Consider the following 19,269-nt stretch of genomic DNA (forward strand, 5'->3'; position numbering starts at 1 on the left):
CTTTATATAGTCTTTTCCCTTTTTTTCATGAAATTTGTTTTTACGATTTTTACCCTTATTTCATGAATCGTATGACAGTAGAAAGAATCAGTACAAATTTAGAATTCACGTCGTTAACAGAGTTGTTCCGTAAATATTTACTGAGTATAGATCCTGGCCCAAATTTCACGAAAAATATTAAGTTATTACTTAGTTAAGTCTGCTATTCTAAAATTGAGATATTGATGAAGTTATTGTTATTTAATGTTCTAGTAGTATTTGTCAGCAGTACCTATTCAAGTCACGCAAATATGATATTTCTATTTAGACACGATATAAGAAACTTCGTCCTTACCATGCTAAATTACAATAATGAACTTGTCTATCTTTCAATTTGGACAGTACTATTAATTATGAAAAGGGTGCATACCAAAAACCTTACTGGCTGAATGGCAGACAGTGCAGATCATGATCAGTATGCACGAATGTGCAGGCTGATCATAATCTACACTGATTACAAAGGAAGAACCAGTCGTGTCCAACATGGTAAGGGTTAAGTATTTCCTTTAAAAGTATAAGACTTATTTCTATACTTCTTTTTCCTTAAAACGACTGGCCTCCAGATCGTTCGACAACAAAAATACTTTTTAGATATCTTGAAAAAAAATGGTATATTTCTTATGAAGGCTTCAAAACTTAATTACTGACAAACTTTATGTTATGGAAATACATGAGAATTTGCTGTTTTTACTATCTTTTACGATGAAAATTGAAAAACGTTAGTGGTTTAGAATTTTGAAAATATTTTAGAATCAAAGGCTCATATTCTAATGTTCATAATATGCGAAAGAAAGCGCGTATAGAGGATGTATATACGCTTTCTAAATATTTTAGATAACATATTCATATTCTTGAATATTTATTTTATTTACAGACAGTTTCTTGTGCGTAAATATTTCTTTTCTGTACATAGATATACGTTAGCATGATGTTTCATGTATTAAAAAAGAAAGTAAATCTATGTGTTCGAAGTGTAAAATGTAACAATTTCTAAATATTTTAGATAACATATTCATAAATATTACTTTTATTTGACAATTAAAGTATTATATAAATTTTCGACTTGTTCCGATTTTCACTTTAATAATTATCAAAACTTCATTTCAATTCAAATATATCGTTTAGCAAACCGCCCGCCCGTAAATGCATCAGATAATAGGAGAGATCGTGTTTGTACACAAATCCGTTGTATATTCTATTTTTAGAACTGATAAGACCAAGATCGGGTGGGCAGGCGCCGAGCGACCATGTTTTTTTGTTAACAGTGATGTTTTTCTAACTGCTTAAATTTTCTTAAAACATAAATAATATCAATAATTTTTTGATCAATCGAAAGGATATAAAACAAGCAATTTATTTATTACTTTTAATTATTATTTCGAAATAAAATGGATTAATTATGAACGCTTAACTTACAGTGTTTTTTCTAAAAGTTTGGAGCATCGCTACGCCGCTATTAAAATCATATGTTATTTAAAACGGTAATTCATTTTCAAAAGATATTTGAATAAGAAAATATGAAAATCGTTAGCATTTCAAAACTTTTTGAATTTTTAAAATCCATAAATGAACGAAAAAGTTATTAAAAATTAAAAATTCCGATCCCATACACAAACGATGTAAAAATATTTTGTTTTGCCCACCGCGAGATAAACAGGTGTTGATGCGTGACGTCAGGGCGATCTCTCCTATGACCAAAGATGTTATCGATTTTCCCCCCGTGTTACTACAACAACAATTAGTACGGAAATCAACGAATCCGTCCGGTAGCGATGATATTGGATTATTGGTTTTATTGATTTTTATGATAGGTAGATCTGTCCCGCTTTATCGGTTTCGAGATGTTACTAAAAGTTGGTAATGGAACTATGGTACAATGATGATTCTGTTGATGATTATGAGGAGGAGGAGGCCAGTGAGGATGATCAGCAATTGATCTGAATATGTTTTTGATAAAATGCACAATTTTTATCTAAACTACAGATTGCGGTTTGCCATACGTTTTACAGCTAGTCTTAGATGTCATACCTTGAGAGTATAGTTTACATATTTTGACTTCTTGTCATTTAATGTATTTGATGTCTCAAGACTGCTAAGCTATAATTAACTTGTGCCCAGTCTTTAGTTCTTTAAATTTCTATAATGAACTTATCCATCTTTCAATTTGGACAGTATCATTAAATCAAAACTTTGAGATGTCTGGTGGTTGCGGGTTTTGCTAGAGTTATTTTCATTTTAAATGCCAACCTATAAATATACATGTATAAGAAACAAATACTAATGTGCCTCATATCTATGCTACATATTGATTTTTGCATTAACCCTTAGCCTGCTAAATTTCTAAAATGGACTGTTTCATCATTCAGTTTGAGCAACACCATTTATTATTCGAAGGGGTGTTCACTGAAAATTTACTAACTGAATAGCGAACAGTGCAGACCATGATCAGCCTGCACGGATGTGCAGGCTGATCTTGGTCTGCATTGGTCGCAAAAGCAAAACCAGTCGCCGCCAGCAGGCTAAGGGTTAAAAACTATCACAAATTGGCATCTATATATTCATACATGCACATTTCTGTTAACCGTTTACCTTAATAACCTTTCGTAAATTATAGAAAGTTTTAGGTCAAGTCAGCGTAATATGTTACACTGTACTTGAAAATCATGAAACGATTTATTTTCGCTTTCTTAAAGTTGATCTCTACTTTAATTATTCATTACAGAAACTGTGGTCTACCAAAATAGAGACGAACATGTCATATTGTATGTGAAATTTATACACATGCTTATTAATCTTATATTAGAAAGTATAATTTGCTTTAAATTATGTATCGTGACATATTTTATTTAGGCACATTTAGGCTATATCTTACTTTGCCTCATCATGTACACTGTTAATGAAATTTTATAGTTATTATCAACTTATGTAATTTTAATATGCTTTATATGATTGTACCACCATTGAACATAATATGCTATGCACTGTTTATATACAATGTGGACTCACGGGGTCTATGACCTTTGTTCAATAAAATATCTATCTATCTATCTATCCAAGATAAACTCTGCCTGACCTTACATGAACAGCTGGAAGTCAGTGATATAACCATGGGCTGGAATACCTAATCATTGATAGATCTTATATAATCTAAATGGCCTGTGTGAATGGATAGAGGATGAATAAGAACTGCTTGATCGTTGATAATTCATCCGCATTGCTCATGATTGGGACTTCTTTGTGTAGCACATGAACAAAGTCCTTTGGATGTGATTTGGAATCAAATAAAGATGCTACATGATTGTCAGAAATACACTTAACTTTGGTAGCGGGATAAACCGGCAACCAAAAATACACTGACAAATTGTTTTGACCGTGCTCAATTTATACAGGAAGTCGGCCATATTATCAAAACTTTTGTGAACAGAGACACGTGTTCTGTTGCCAATGTTTACTTTGACTGTTACTTTTGGTTTCAAATTACATACCAGGATAACAAAGTATGTATTATGGACTTGCTATGACACTGTGACCGTGCATTTATTAAGTTTGGAGACATTTGTTAGACTATTTTCTATATCATAACTGATTATGAAGTAACAATTTGTCATATTCTATAATATAAACTGATATTACATTGGGCGAAACGCAGCTGAAATATTTGATAAATGAGTTTTCACAGGGCCCAGGTGTAAAACATATAAACACAGACGATATAAAAAGGCATTTGATAGCGTGTATCGTAATGGCCTCTGCTTTAAGAAAACTGGTTTATCTTATTAAACGCCTATTTCTGTATAATGACATGTTCAATGGCGTTGTACATTTAATTAAACAAGCATAAAATATGAATCATGAAATGTAAAAACTCACAAAAATTAAAAATCTAACACCTGCTGTTATCGCATTTAAAACAATCATCAAAAAGTTTAAAACAATGCAATAATGTATCCCTATCAGCCGTTTATAAGTTCGTCGATCGTATAGTGGATTTTATTTAGTACGTAAAAACATAAGGTACATAATTCTTTATATATGATTTGTTCAATCCAAAGCCCAAATTATCCTGAATTAATTAATACATAAAATGTCTCTCTAGTTGCAATTTTAAAATCAATTATCTATCTTTTATAAATTAATTTATCCATAGTCTTTCATAAATAAAATGTTATGTAGCAAAACCATTCAGTACAAAACCGTAAAATGCTAGTCATTTCTCATGCCATTTTAGTGGAATTAGTATATATTATATTGATGATATTCTAATAAAGTATATTCACTTTTTCTTTGAAAACTAACAATAACATTTTATAAATTATGATAGATATCAGCACGCCGAACAGATACCACGGTGGCAGTTTTTATATACTTTATCTTAAGTTGCTAACCCCTAAATGTTAGTCTCGCCTTTACTATAGTCGAGCTATTTTAAAGAAAATGAATATGCTTTCGTTTAGAAAAAAGATTAAGTCAATCAAAACCATAACGGTACAGTCATAGTATTATAATAGTCTCTAAAATACAGTTAACCTTTTAATGTTGGTGCCTAAGGCCAAACACAGAGGATTTTACGTGATATCAGATATGTACTCAAAAGTAAAAATTACCTACTTTTGGATATTCCGGTTTACTCCGTCTAGCCCATTTACGCCTAAAAAATGAGTCCATATTAGTATTCCTTCCTGATATAATTCGAACGTGTTAGAATGGAAATAGGTTTTAGTTTTGCTTGGTTTGTTGGCAAATAAAACACTTTTTTTTCCCGTTCAGATGCGTCGTAATTAATTACTCTGGCCGTCGGCCTTCGTGATTAGATTACTGCGCATCAGTACTCAAAACTATGTTTTATTTTCCAACAAAACACGCAAAACTACAATCTATTTCCCAAACATATTCATGATTGATTTGAATGCTCTATTTGATTGAAACAAAGGGAGGTAGTGTCCCCTTTACCTTTTTCATTATTCTTAGAAGATTTAGAGTTATTTCTCCTTCACGGTGTTAACTCTGGCATTAGTTAAGATGATTTTTTTATACTTATGTTGTTTGTAGACAACGTGGTGTATGTTATTAAAAAAAAACTCTGACTTGCAGAATAGCCTGGATCTTCTAAATGATAATAATGGTAATATTTATGGACTTGAAGTAAATCTAGGTAAGAGTAAATTTGTTGTATTTAGAAAATGTGGTCTGCTTAAAAATGACGAAACATGGACATATAACAATGTACAATTATAAACTGTAGATAATTTCAATTATCTTGGCACTGTATTCAATTATACTCGAAGTTTATTCTAAGCTGGTAAAAGTTTAAAAGCACTTGCTTGTTAATACACATGGTATGCCATTAAAACCTTGTACACTATGTCAATTGTTTGATGTCTTGTTTGTTCTGTATTGAATTATGCAAGTGAAATTTGGGGTTTCGGTAAAAAAAATTAGGGGGAATTCATTTGAAATTCTGTAAGTCTTTACTTTATGTTAAACAGACAACTAGCAGTATGGCGAGTTATGCCGATATCCTTTGTATATTGGTAGATACGTAAGGATCATTAAATACTGGCTGATGTTGAAAACGGCGTTATAATATAAACCCAAAACAAAACAAACAAAAAATACTGGCTGAAGATTGTTAACTGTGATAATATTATTGTAAGCAAATTATATTAATCAATGTTGAGTAATTGCCAAAGAGGCAAAACTAAATTGGTAACTAAAGTAAAATCGTTGTTAGATAACAGTGTTTTTTAAATGTTTGGATAAATCCTGACATTGTTAATGCTATGCATTTCCAGCGTTATCTGAGCAAAGACCTGTTGATTGGTTTTGTGCAGGCATGGTTTACCACAGTATCTGGTAGTCAAAGTTTATGCAGGTTGTTTAAAATTGTTTAAATGTGAATACTATTTGGATAAAATACCACTTAAGCTACGAATACCATTTACAAAGCTAAGACTGTTTTGTTTGTATATGCGTAGCGTATGACCAAATCCGTAGACGTTATATTAGTAAACATTACGTTTGTAGACCAAGTGTTGTAAAATTTCTAGAACTAATGCAGTCTATAAATTACGGAGTTGTGCTTAAGTGCTTAAACTATGCAAATTTATAAATGAAGCCTTTGCAATTAGACAAGGTATAATCAGTAGTCATAATTAGGCATGTATTTAGCACAAGATCAGTTATTTGCCCTTGGTTGACCAGAATAAGGAAGTAGTTACGTGGAAAATAGTTCCTCTGTTTGATGGTGAATATTGGTGATTTTTTTATTGAAAGACCTGCAATAAATGGCATAACTGAATAGAAGAGATATGAAATAGTAGGTACATGTACAATTTGACAGATGAGACTGTCAGAATATGCATAACATGACTTTTTGTTAGGGCCAGTTTTGTCTGTTTGCGGCCATCTAGAGAGTATTCTTCATACGCCTGTGATTTGGTTCAAAATGGTGGGAAAAAAATAGCCGGTCAACCCCATGTTTATTGTGGCTGGAATTTTTTCTCTTGAATAGTTCTGTTGAGTTCAGGTATTTTTAGGGGGTTTGGAATGTATGCAAAATTGCAATAGTGTCCAGTGTCTATACAAAAGCTATTCATTATCACATTTGCCATATACTAGGCTGCTTAAAAAGGGCAAATTTGACAGCTACAGGATTTTTCTTAGTTCACATTTTACTTTTTCGTATGAGTAGATGACGCGTTTCGACGTGCCTTTTGTAATATGAACAATTTTCCCGCTAAAACTTGAACAGTGATATTGTAATCAAACTTGAAGTGGCTCTTATTTTGGATAGATATATAATAAGGAAACATACTTTTTTTTAATTTTGGGTGAAAATCTCATCGAACAAAAAAGTTATAGAATTTTGCGGGTTTTTTTTTTCATCTGAAAAGTAAACGAATTTTTTTTCGCTCAGATTTGACCGATACCATGTGTAATAGTTTTAATTTGAAGAAAAAATAGGGAAGTGGTTACGCGGAAAATAGTTCCTCTGTTTGATGGTGAATATTGGTGAATTTTTTATTGGAAGACCTGCAATAAATGGCATAATTGAATAGAAGAGATATGAAATAGTAGGTACATGTACAATTTGACAGAATGAGACTGTCAGAATATGCATAACATGACTTTTTGATAGGGCCGGGGGAGGGCGTATGTTCTCCGTGACTATTTGATAAACGACATTATGTCTGAAATCATTAGTCCTCCGCCTCTGATTCATGTGGAGAAGTTGGCAGTTACTTGCGGAGAACATGTGTGTACTGGTACAGAATCCAGGAACACTGTTAGGTTAACTGCCCCCCGCCGTTACATGACAGAAATACTGATGAAAAACGGCGTTACACCCAAAACAAACAAAGAAACCTTAAAGAATATACCGTAATGAAATTTGTATAATTCAAATATAAAAAGCACGGACCGTTGATGGGAACTAATGCCTTGTGATGGTAAATGTGCTTAATAGATGTATTGGATTTTTTAACTTCAGTTTTTGATTTATTACATAAGATATTACGATCATTCCGACATTAAAACTTGTGCCTCCTGTAGCAACATTTTGTCTTGAAGTTTGCATATAATGTAACGGCATCATCTGATTACTTTACAAAATAATATATGATGAACGCCCAGATACTGTTTCATTATATACTTTTATTAAATAATATGACAAAGTTGGATATTACAGTCATATCATGCAATGTTTCCTTTGCACTCATTTTTTTCTATCCGTCATAACAGAAAGATAGCCATTAGAATTTTGCTGTTACTCAAACTATGAGTGAGGTTTGTTGCCATTGCCATTGTCACTTCACCAGAAACTCCTTTTCTTGGATGCTGCAATAAGAAAACATTTTGTGTCTGAACCAAAGGAAAAGTTCGAAGACGATGGTAAGAACAGTATAATATTTGAGAATCAATATACAGCAGAACCTTGTGTAAATATATTTGAATACGATATAGAGGTTATATACCTTCGGTATAATTTCAGGCGGGGAGGGGGGCGGGGAGGTAGCCCGAGTGAATTGTTCCGTTCTGCGATGAGTATAGCCGATTCTGAATGTTTTTAAACAAGGTTCTGCTGTAAATTTATTCAATTCTTATATGGCTTTCATATAAAAGATGGAAGAAATACTAGTAGGAAAGCGCTGTATGGTGCCAAATAGTAGGTCAACGTGACCGTGTTTTTAATAACAAAAAATCAAGGCTAAGGGAGCAGCAGTCTAGTGTGAATTACTTGGGAATTATCCTGCACCCCTAACAAGTGTGTGAATTTAGTATATCGCCGTTCTGTTACATCATTTCGATCTTTTATGTAAAATGGTAGATCAAATATGATAGCACTCTTTTTTGGGGTACTATTTTAGAAATTTATTAAGAATATGTAGATTACATGATTAAATGCCTCTGCAAGGAGTCTTTCTCTCAGAAGAGGTGTTCTTAATAGAATGTTATCTGTAAGTCTATGTCTGTTATACACACTAGCGTCTGTCAAGTACCTGCATTGACTAATCAGTTTCTCTATTTCGTAAATGAATATATGAACATCCGGTAAGACGTAAAAGTTTCAAACTTTTGTTTGTTTACAATTACTGTTCCTTCCCTATACGTTTGATACTATGATAGCAAAGTGTACCCACCACATCCGGCAAAAGCACCATTGCATCCGTTCGTGGCACCTACTGGGCCCCCAACACGAGTACAACCGTTTAAGTCTGATTCGTCTCCTGTACAGCTAAGTGTAATACTCCATTCAACCTCACTTAAATCCACGTCCGTGAAACTTTCGTATCCATTACTGTATTAAATAGATATACATGTATTTATTAACAAAAATATACAAAAACAGAAGAAAAATACTATAATTCCCTAACAGATTGTCTCAGTGCTTTTTCTTCGGTGATGTGTTCTTATTTCTTTTAAACCGATGGTTGTAATTCAAATCTCCTCTCTATCAACGTGCTTGTAGTTTCGACCGTTCGAACTTTTTGCGGCCAAGAATGTTTTGCTTTGTATGAAAGTCATTTATTTTTAGAATTTGAAGGTCATATTTCTTTTGCGGAATATTCCAAAAACATTTCCTTTTTTTCTAAATATGTTTGTTGTACTTGTTATTTAAAATCCAATAGGCTCGATAAAGATGTACATTCTGTATTGAGTCATATACTCACGTACATGAAATAACTAAATGCGAGCACTTGTTGAGTCTTGGTGGGGGGATGGGGGTCGTGTGGATTGAATGGTGCGGTGCACCAAACTTGTCCCTAAAAAAGCGGGATTTTTTCTTGGAGGGAGGATTTTGTATTACATTACTATAAGGGGTCGACCGTTCGAACTTCTGTTGGAGCCTGGAATTTTTCTTGCGGTCAAGAATGTTTTGCTTTGAATGAAAGTCTTACTTTTTTCTGAACTTTAGGGCCAGTGTTTCTTTTGCAGAATATACTAAAATAGTTTTTTTTTCTTTTTCAAAATATTTTGGTATACAAATAATATAGACTGCATTAGTTTTAGAAATTTTACAATCAGTTTGAAAATAGATGTACATCTCATAGTTACACAAGCCATTATCTACCAATCACACTGTTTGTATATCATATTAAGTCTAGATAGTTATTTGTTTTACAAAGTTATTATCATTGAAAAATATCGGTGAAATCTTTCATACATTTCTGCTTTAATGTATGTCTAATTGTGCCCTATTTGATCTGCTTTTCCCAGGTATAAAATATTTCTCCAAATATACATTGAAATGCACCAGAGCTGTTACACAATTCATTTTTTTTTTTTTTTGTATAGGAGCATGCCCTCGAACATCCATGTTTGGTGTATATGCACCTTGTGACTCATTTATTCTTTAGGTTAATCATATAAAAACATTTATGTGTATTTATAAAATACTGACACATATGCCAGCCAGCCTATCTCAAAAACTTTATGAAAAGATTTAAATCAGAATACATAAACAAAAATATTATGTTTCCTTCAATTTAGATCGTCCAACAGTTTATTGTTTACTTCTTCTTATACGTTGATTCAATAACCTACTTATCTATTAATTTACACATAATTGAGCCGTGCCATGAGAAAACCAACATAGTGGGTTTGCGACCAGCATGGATCCAGACCAGCCTGCGCATCCGCGCAGTCTGGTCAGGCTCCATGCTGTTCGCTAACAGTTTCTCCAATTCCAATAGGCTTTAAAAGCGAACAGCATGGAACCTGACCAGACTGCGCGGCTGCGCAGGCTGGTCTGGATCCATGCTGGTCGCAAAGCCACTATGTTGGTTTTCCCATGGCGCGGCTCATATGGGGAAACACAATAAACCTTGCGAAAAAAGATATTTTTGAGCTGGAAATTTCGTTAGGTTGTTAGACGTATAGTTTTATCAGTACGAAAGATATATACAAATAAATAATTGTTTTCAAAACTGATGCCTCCGCCCCCCTGCTCTTGCGCCTAAACTGTATACTGTGCAGGTTACTGTCACTCTTACATTGAAATTATTATTAAAATATAACGTATTGCAATTATAAAATCGTTTCCCCTGTACTTGGAGACAACGTTATCGTTATTTCTGGTCCTTTGGGAACAGAGAGTCGGTCATAATGTTTTGCTTATGTCTATGCCAAGGGCGTGATGGACATTGAACATTTTAGTATCTAAATCAAACCGACTCTTTAATATTTTGCTTGGATGCGTTCTCATGCTTCCAAAGTATTTAACATGTGCTATGAGCTCGTTGTGGACAGTATGTGTATGCAGTTAGAAGAAGGCAAATTGTTCTTTGAAGAAGTGACTTTAGGTGTTAATTTCAAACCCTTTATGTACACAGCCATAAGGGTCAATACAGGTATCACATACATATCAATTTTATTGATTTACTTATACCAATTTATACACAGAATAAAGTTCTTACCCTCCGCATGCCACTTTTGCGATATTGTCACCACCGTTATCACATACCAGCCCTTTGCTGTTCCCGTACCCGTTCAGTTCGATCAGTCCACCGGTGGATGTTTGCGTGATCGGGGGCGGCGCTGGTGATATATACAACAAATTCAGAATTTTAAAAATAACAAAGGTGAATATAAGCTTTAACACATAAATCAGACATTTTCATATTTCTACTTATGAATACTTCATGGTTTTATCACTTCTGCAGTGCTATGGTCCACATTACCAATTATTCTATGATATTACAGGCCGATGTATTTGTTTGAACTATCAGCTTTGGTTTCAATGTAATGCTAAGTACAAAACTGAAGATTCATATTCAAGTAATTAATTTATAGTTCAGTTATGTAAATAAACAAGGACAAAAGCCTCGTTCCTAGAACGAATGCAGTCCCCGTAAATCAGAACAAAAATAAACCTGAAATGTACTTGTATATATATGTGCGAGATACAATCCGCAAAAAATGTCTATACATGTACAATATAAAACAAAGTTATAGACAACGAGGACGAGCCAAACAAATAAATGGACGACGCCGGGCACCAGCTTTGAACACACATATTTTTAAAATATGTATGTGTCAACAAATACGACATTCAAGTTTTGTTTAAAAAAACATATGCAAAGAAAAAAACAGAAATTACCTCTTTTGAAATGACCAGCATCAGCCACTGAAATTGAAAATAATATATAAAGTCATTACTTTAAAGTCATAAATGTCAACATATGTATGTCATGTAAAACCGCAGGTACTCTGATAACATGAAAAGTGTTGCGTTGTATTGTGTCGCAACACCGATAAAGTGCTTTTATATCTAAAGCGTAAAGGTTATTATACCGGCACACCAGCCCTGTTTGGTAATCCCCTTTTCATTGCATTATGTGCCACCCTACTAATTAACTGAAAACAAGGTTATATAACAGGGCTTGTATGCCTTTAGGCATACCAGACCGGTATTGACCTAATACTAGTACCTCTTCTAGTATGCCAATATCGCCTGAAGGCACAAATGCTCTATGTTTTTGGGCTTTAGTTTCTTTTGTCCACGCTAGAAGAGGAAACTTGCGACATTATGTGAAGAGACTTGTCATCCTGTCCGTGGAAGTATAAAAGTGGGATATTATTTTGCACACCCGAAGTGTACCGTATATCTAAATATAATCGATATTTGGCACATTTTCGGCGATGCGAGGCACATTTGCGGATACACAAAACATCCAGATTTTATACTCCCAGTGATGGGATGACAAGCATCTATACTAACAAAAATATCTTACATAAAAAAAACATGATAAATTATTTCAAATTTCTTTAAATAAGGCCGCCACATACAGTGAACGACGTTTCTAGAATGCATGAATAACAATAATTTGGAAGAAAATTATGTCAACGTTGATGATCCCGAGCATTAAATGAGCTGCGCCATGAGAAAACCAACATATAGGCATAGGAAATAGAGATCAACATAATTGCACCTTTACTAATCCTACCAGGTGTTCTGTATTACAAAAGTGCTTCTATTGTGACATTTTGATACAAGCAAAACTGTATTATCTGCACTATCCATTACTTACTGGTACTTCATTTTATTATTGGATTGTTAAAAGTTAATTTTTTATCATATGTAACTTGACAGAATCATAGGCACCATGTTTTGAGGGGTAAATCAAACACAAATGAATAAATCCTAAATGTTTTTGTTGAGCAAAAAACTATGATATTGTGTCTAAAACAGTTTTCATTTTCCAAATAATCGTGTAATTGCAAGGGAAGTAAACTAATAGATGTCTCTGCTTATAAGTACTAGCCCAAGGCAAGAGTTGTCATTCTTTGTGGATCACAACTTCAAATTAAAAATTAAAACTTTTGTTATTGATATTAACAAAACTATCATAAACTTCACATTTGTGAAATCATTTTTTGTTCTTTCAAGGACTTGAAAATCAATGTCTAGTCTTTATTTAATATATTACTATCATTGAAAATTTTAGGGTCTATCTCTACAACATAGTGCGTTTGCGACCAGCATGGATCCAGATCAGCCTGCGCATCCGAGCAGTCTGGTAAGGATCCATGCTGTTCGCTTTCAAAGCATATTGCAATTAGAGAAACCGTTAGCGAACAGCATGGATCCTGACCACACTGCGCGGATGCACCTTTAAGCCAAATTAACTAAAGCGGGCAATATAACCGGCTATTGGTCTGTCAGGGACGAGTAACGTCATCTTTGACGTCATTTTACCCTGTATCTTTGACAACGTGGATAGTTTATTCGAGTTACTCGTTCCTTAAGTGGTTATTTACACTCATAAACTTATATTAGTGCCTGGCAAATACATGTTTAGTCGTACGAATAACCACTTCATGTCCACCATCGCCATTTGATAAGTGTATATTACGGTATGCCATTTAACATAAAGAATGCTTAAATATAGAAATATAGAATGTATGAATACATTGTACGTGGAGAAAAATGTAGAAGAAGAACAAAAAAAAATTTGTCGTTAAAGCATATATGAGTTCAATTACACAATTACAAATAATAAAAACAAAACATACCTGCTAAAACGAGAACCAGGCAAATACAAACAACCTTCATCTTGGCGTGCAACTTACGTTCCTTCTTCTGAGAGCGTCTGTGTTGTACTCTGCAACTCACACGTATATTTATAGCAAGAGCCCAGTTTCGTGCCTTTCATGTCTATGGTAATTCGGCCAGCAAATGGCCTTATTTTGATGTCAATTTGGACATAAATGATATTTAGCACAATTAACACTAATTGCAGTCAAATTCTCCTTAGAAGTCACGAGCAACAAAGCATTGGAATCAATTTTCAGGATAATAAATATGTTGTAGTTATCTAACATTTATTTCTGCCATATTTCTTATTAAGCTAAATTAGTTAATTGCATGCATTTTTACTTGAGTATAATTGACTTAGCGTAACAAATATACTCCGTGTTAGTTCGATATGGCTGTTTTACCATCAGCAAAGAGATTTTCTGCGATAACACAATAACACCAAACAAAATCAAAGAAATATTCAAGAATGTAAAGCCTTAAATCTTCATACTGATTCGGTGGGGGTAGCTTGAAACAATTGCTTCCAGCCAAAATTCACAATGTTTCATCTAGAATGATATATAGAAAGAATGTTAATGTTTGTTATTGAAGGAGAAACCTTGACAAGGAACGGCAGAAATTATTATGGATATAGTTCGTTTCAAAGAGTGTGTGCGAAAAATAGTGCATATAGGCAAAGAAGCATTTTCGTTCACCGAAATTTAAATAGCAACTCTTCTGGTACCAGAGTAACTCTATGGGTGATAGGTAATTGGAAAGTTTCATACAGTCAAAACGTCGTGATTTGTCTTGAATTTATCTTCAAATGTTCCTTTCGGTCATGTTGGGTATCAAAATGTCTTAAAATGCGAATTTTGGCAGATTTCTTGACAGATTATTTCTCAAACTTTCATGATATCGCAACATGAATGTAACATTTCTGTGTGTATGTGCGATGCGTGAATGCAACGGGATGGAAAGAATGGATGGGTGGATGATAAAATTGTTACATTTTCTTTGCATAATGAATATACCACGACGCCATATGAGATACTTGTATATTACCTGACGTTACCCGTGGAATGTGTGCGTTTTGACGGAACGTTAGAACTTGACGTTACCCGTGGAATGTGTGCGTTTTGACGGAACGTTAGAACTTGACGTTACCCGTGGAATGTGTGCGTTTTGACGGAACGTTAGAACTTTACGTTACCCATGGAAAATGTGCGTTTTGACGGTACGTTAGAACATCTATTCCTCAAACATCTGCCGCTAGTTGACGACTTTTTTTCGTTTCATAGTACTATAACCGTCAAAAATATGCAACACTGAATCACTTTAAACAGTTTCAGAGAATGAGAAAAAGACTTAATAATTTTCATTTAGATATGAAATACGTAGGTGTGTTTAAAATGCGAATATCCAAATTGAACTACTAAACCGTGATTTATTTCTTACACAAAACGAAGGCAATGTGGACAACAACAATTTACCATATCGCTTTGCACTCTAAACGAATGAAATAAAAAAAGAAGTTCGACCACACACATGTTTTTATTTCGTTTTTCCAATATAAAATATTATATATTATTACCTGGAACAACTGATACGTATTAGACATTCCTGCTGTTACGGATCTCTGAGCTGAAATGAAGCCCTAACTGAAACCTAGCAAGGAGTCGTGCCAGAAATCACAATATAATTTCATGAATTCATATACTACGGAATCACACTTTCCATCCACTTTTCTTTTGATCTGACGTAATGCAACATTTAAAGACCAGTTACGTAAACATATTTAAAATGGACTCTTCTATCTGAATAATTTTGCCCACCATTGCAGTCGTCATGTTATAGAGGCACTTTTCATTTGGAAAACAAAATGGCGTCATAGAATCGTTATTTTTTTGGACTTCTTTGTGAATTTGATATATCTAAGACATGTTTTATGAACTGTGTTGAAAAAGCTAATAGCTAAAAGCTGAAGGCTAATCATGTGTTGTGAACTTCTGACGAGAGCAGATGTTTCAGTTCGACACTGGTTAGGTAGAGAAATCGGATTTAGCCATAACAGAATGGACGCGACCATCAGAAAATAAAAACGCGTCAGTAATGATATGCTTGCAAGGACTAAGTTGGCTACGATTGTATCTTAATACAAGGTACGATCATTTTACTGGACATTACCATAGAATTATGCATTATGACTGAACGATAGCAGGTTTGCTGTTCCAATCGTTATGGTAAGACCTACACAATATTAGATCGTTCTAATAAAAAGCCACTTAGAGAACTATCCCTAATTAAAATCTTGCACACGGAATTTTATTTTATCCGAGATTCAGACATCTGGTGGTCTTAAAATAGTTCTTGAAGTTTTTTATTACATCGGAAATCATAGCTTATCTGGATAATGTATAGAACAAAACATGAAACACAGAAACGTAAAACATGCCCCGAATAAAAGACAACTCTTTTGTTAACTGAGAAATATAGTAACAAAGATTGAAAATAATGATAATACAAAAAGGAATGGCTTGGCAAGTTGAGGAAATAGAGTCCAGAGAAAATGCAGCTGCTTCAACCTATTTACTGTCCATTGCTTGAAAATGTAGTATATGTACACTATATCCTGAAAATACAATTTTTTAACCTACTTCATCAAACTGCATAAAGATTTTTGCGATCCCATTGCAGACTTGTGGGATCGGCCACAACATAAGCACAGAAATTTGTGGCAAAATATCCTCCGCAGATTACATTCCATCATTAATTTTCTTCTGGTGAATATCACTTCACATTCAATGGCTCAACAATCAACAATTGTGTCATTACATCAAAGTTACTTTAAGGCTAAATGGTACTTTTATTTTTTAAATTCAAAAAACTTAACATATTTAATAAGTATCAGGAAACATTTAGGCCTATAATGTTACTCTTTTCAGAGTAAATGAGCCGCGCCATGAGAAAACCAACATAGTGCCTTTGCGACCAGCATGGATCCAGACCAGCCTGCGCAGGATCCATGCTGGTCGCTTTCAAAACCTTTTGGAATTAGAGAAACTGTTAGCGAACAGCATGGATCCTGACCAGACTGCGCGGATCCTGGTCTGGATCCATGCTGGACGCAAACGCACTATACGCGGCTCAAATCTCTTTTTTTTTTTTTTTTTTTTTGGTTATTGTCGTCTGTTTTGATATCTACATGTATTTTGATAACACAAGTCAGCGAAATCTATAAGGAAACACTTAACTTTATTACAAGTATGACAAGCCTAAAGGAATCTACGCGGGGAGCCATCTGGTCTAGCGTAATGGTGAACAGGGTTTCAACACTAATTGTTCACTTAGCATAACCACAGAGGTCTAAATTAAAGGTTTTTGTTTAAATTTCATTGTGGACGTTGTATTTGGTGATGTGGAAGTCAACATTAGTATGAGTAGTACTACCAGGTCACGGCAGTGTGATCAAAATTTACAGTTAGCAAATGTGACTTAGCAGATACATGTCCCCTACTCTTCTCTTCATTTTATGTCAGCTTTATCATAATTCTTCAAAATGAGGTAAGGATTCCAGAAATGGGTATAGCTATGTTTGACAGCTCTTTAAAAATTATCAGTTTTATATAGAATCTATAGGGAATACTATTTAGGCGTATGTGACCTTACCCTAATGTGCTATGTTTAGATATTATGCCTGGTTGAAAGCGAACCATCCATTGGATAGCAAGCGAAGCGTTGACCAAATTGGGGTTTGTTTCCCGGCTTCTTCTGTCACAATAAACTACATTCAGGGATGCAAAATAACCGGAAACCGTAGCTCCAAACCAAAAAGTCTGCACGTAAAACAAACTATGATGCTGTCTTTAATAATGGACAAATACATCAGAATAAGACACACAACCTTATACAATTTATATGACTATAAATATATATGGAATAGAAAATATCAAATTCTACAGCTGTGACAAGTTTTTTTAAGTTTACGTGATATGCGAAAATGTCTTTGAAAGGTTGATTTCCTATACAACTTGCTGCACGTACGCACTGGCACCAGAACAGAAAGAAAATGGATGTTATACCTTACCCCTAGGTATTATGTAAGAACCATGGTCATGAAAGGGAAAATTTACTAACCCGTTTCAATCGCGCATTTCATACTTAAAACACGCAGTTCGATAAATGTTTACTATGGATATCAAACAAACGATAATTTATCTTCCATCGTGTCCCGGTCACATTTCTTCAATATATCTTACTTAGAAAAACAACGCTTAGTTTATAGTTATTTAAACGTCACACAAAAAAACTTGCTTGACTTTCCCTGGTAAAGCTCCGTTCCAGATTACAGAACCATTCTGATTGGCTGTTGTGAAAATGTACGTCAATCGTCATTTTACTACACATGTTCGCTAAAATGTGAAAATGCAGCATAAATGTGCAAAATGAATAAAATAAACAGAACAGATGCAGACCAATGTACGATTTCAAATTAAAGATCATCTACAAGATGAATTTCATTCATCATTTCCAGTTTTAGTGTTTAATTGTATTTTTTTTAATTCTGTTTTTGTTTGTTTACATTTCGCCAAACATGTGCACACTACCGTGACCTCTAGACCAGATGTTCATTAGGGAAGGTCAAGCAAGTTTTTTCTGTAACGTTGACGAAAGCATAAAATATGTTGATAATCTCAGCAAATATGGAATATTGAGACAAGGCGACTGGTGCACGATGGAAGATAAATTATCGCTTGTTCAATATACTAGGTACCCATTCACCGAACTGCGCGTTTAAGTTGAGAAATTTGCGTTTAAGTTGAGAAATTTACGATTGAAACGGGTTCTAGCATATTTTCACGTTCATGACCATGGTTCTTATAGAATACCTAGGGGAAGGGTATAACATGTACAGAGGCATTTTCTTTCTGATCTGGCGCCAGTGCACGTACGTCGATCAGTTCTTTCAAACCAACCCCAGCAAAATCACCCCATGCATAGCATGATACTTTTATAGATCGGGGTTTTAATCAAAGACTACATTGTAGAAGAAGAAGGTCCTTGCAGAACTATCTAATCAAGCTTGATTTTCTCTACTTCTACGTAGGAATTTGAAATGAATCGTTTAGATAGTCCGAGTGTTCTATGTAACAGAAGTTAAAATCAGCTAAAATAAAAAGAATTAATGTTTCTTTGACACCGGGTAGTTGAGAGAATTCGGTCAAAAATGTTTTCATGTTGCAGTCCAACTAAGTCACTTATCTTTTCCATTTGCGCGTACACTAAGTGTGTAAATGTTGCGGAAAAGTAGGTACATATCCCAGTGTAAATCTAGAAAATATAATAATATTGACCAGACATAATTTTAAAAAATCATTTATATAGGTTGGTTAATATGAAAACTCTAATACTGACATATAAACATTGGACAAAGCGATATGAAATTGCAAAGCCTGGTAACAAGGAAACTGCCACGTAGCTAGGAAACAAATACAAACAAGACTGTTTTATGTACACGTTCCGTTGTCTGTATTTACATACATTCTGCAACTTCTATTCTGCAGCAGGCATGTATTTTAAGACATTCACGAGTGGCTAATAAAAATCTAGTCATTACAGAAGGCACAACCGAGTCGTACATTAACCTTTTATTAATATACATTTCGGTAATTAGCATTTGCTGTGTCAGAAATTCTACTTGGAACTCAAAA

The 19,269-nt window shown here is 34.1% G+C and overlaps 1 protein-coding gene across 1 annotated transcript; it reads right to left on the minus strand.

Moving 5' to 3' along the window:
• Positions 1 to 7,672: 7,672 nt before the first annotated feature.
• Positions 7,673 to 13,685, minus strand: LOC123545371 (uncharacterized). Its single transcript, XM_045331695.2, has 5 exons — positions 13,555 to 13,685; positions 11,639 to 11,665; positions 10,956 to 11,076; positions 8,679 to 8,836; positions 7,673 to 7,875 (listed from the first exon to the last, which is right to left on the minus strand). Exons 1-5 carry the CDS (start codon positions 13,592 to 13,594, stop codon positions 7,850 to 7,852), a joined length of 372 nt encoding a protein of 123 aa, XP_045187630.1. The 5' UTR covers positions 13,595 to 13,685; the 3' UTR covers positions 7,673 to 7,849.
• Between the last annotated feature and the right edge of the window lie 5,584 nt (positions 13,686 to 19,269).

The sequence above is a fragment of the Mercenaria mercenaria genome, chromosome 1 (assembly GCF_021730395.1).
Source record: "Mercenaria mercenaria strain notata chromosome 1, MADL_Memer_1, whole genome shotgun sequence".
NCBI classification, from domain to species: Eukaryota; Metazoa; Mollusca; class Bivalvia; order Venerida; family Veneridae; genus Mercenaria; species Mercenaria mercenaria.

Bases quoted from the DNA above. Each gene is read 5' to 3' on its own strand.
- LOC123545371 (XM_045331695.2), bottom strand. From the start codon at position 13,594: ATGAAGGTTGTTTGTATTTGCCTGGTTCTCGTTTTAGCAG. The intron at 8,837-10,955 runs GTAAGAACTTTA...TATTTAATACAG, and splicing joins GCAAAAGTGGCATGCGGAGG to TAATGGATACGAAAGTTTCA. The intron at 7,876-8,678 runs GTGGGTACACTT...TTCTTATTGCAG, and splicing joins TGGTGCTTTTGCCGGATGTG to CATCCAAGAAAAGGAGTTTC.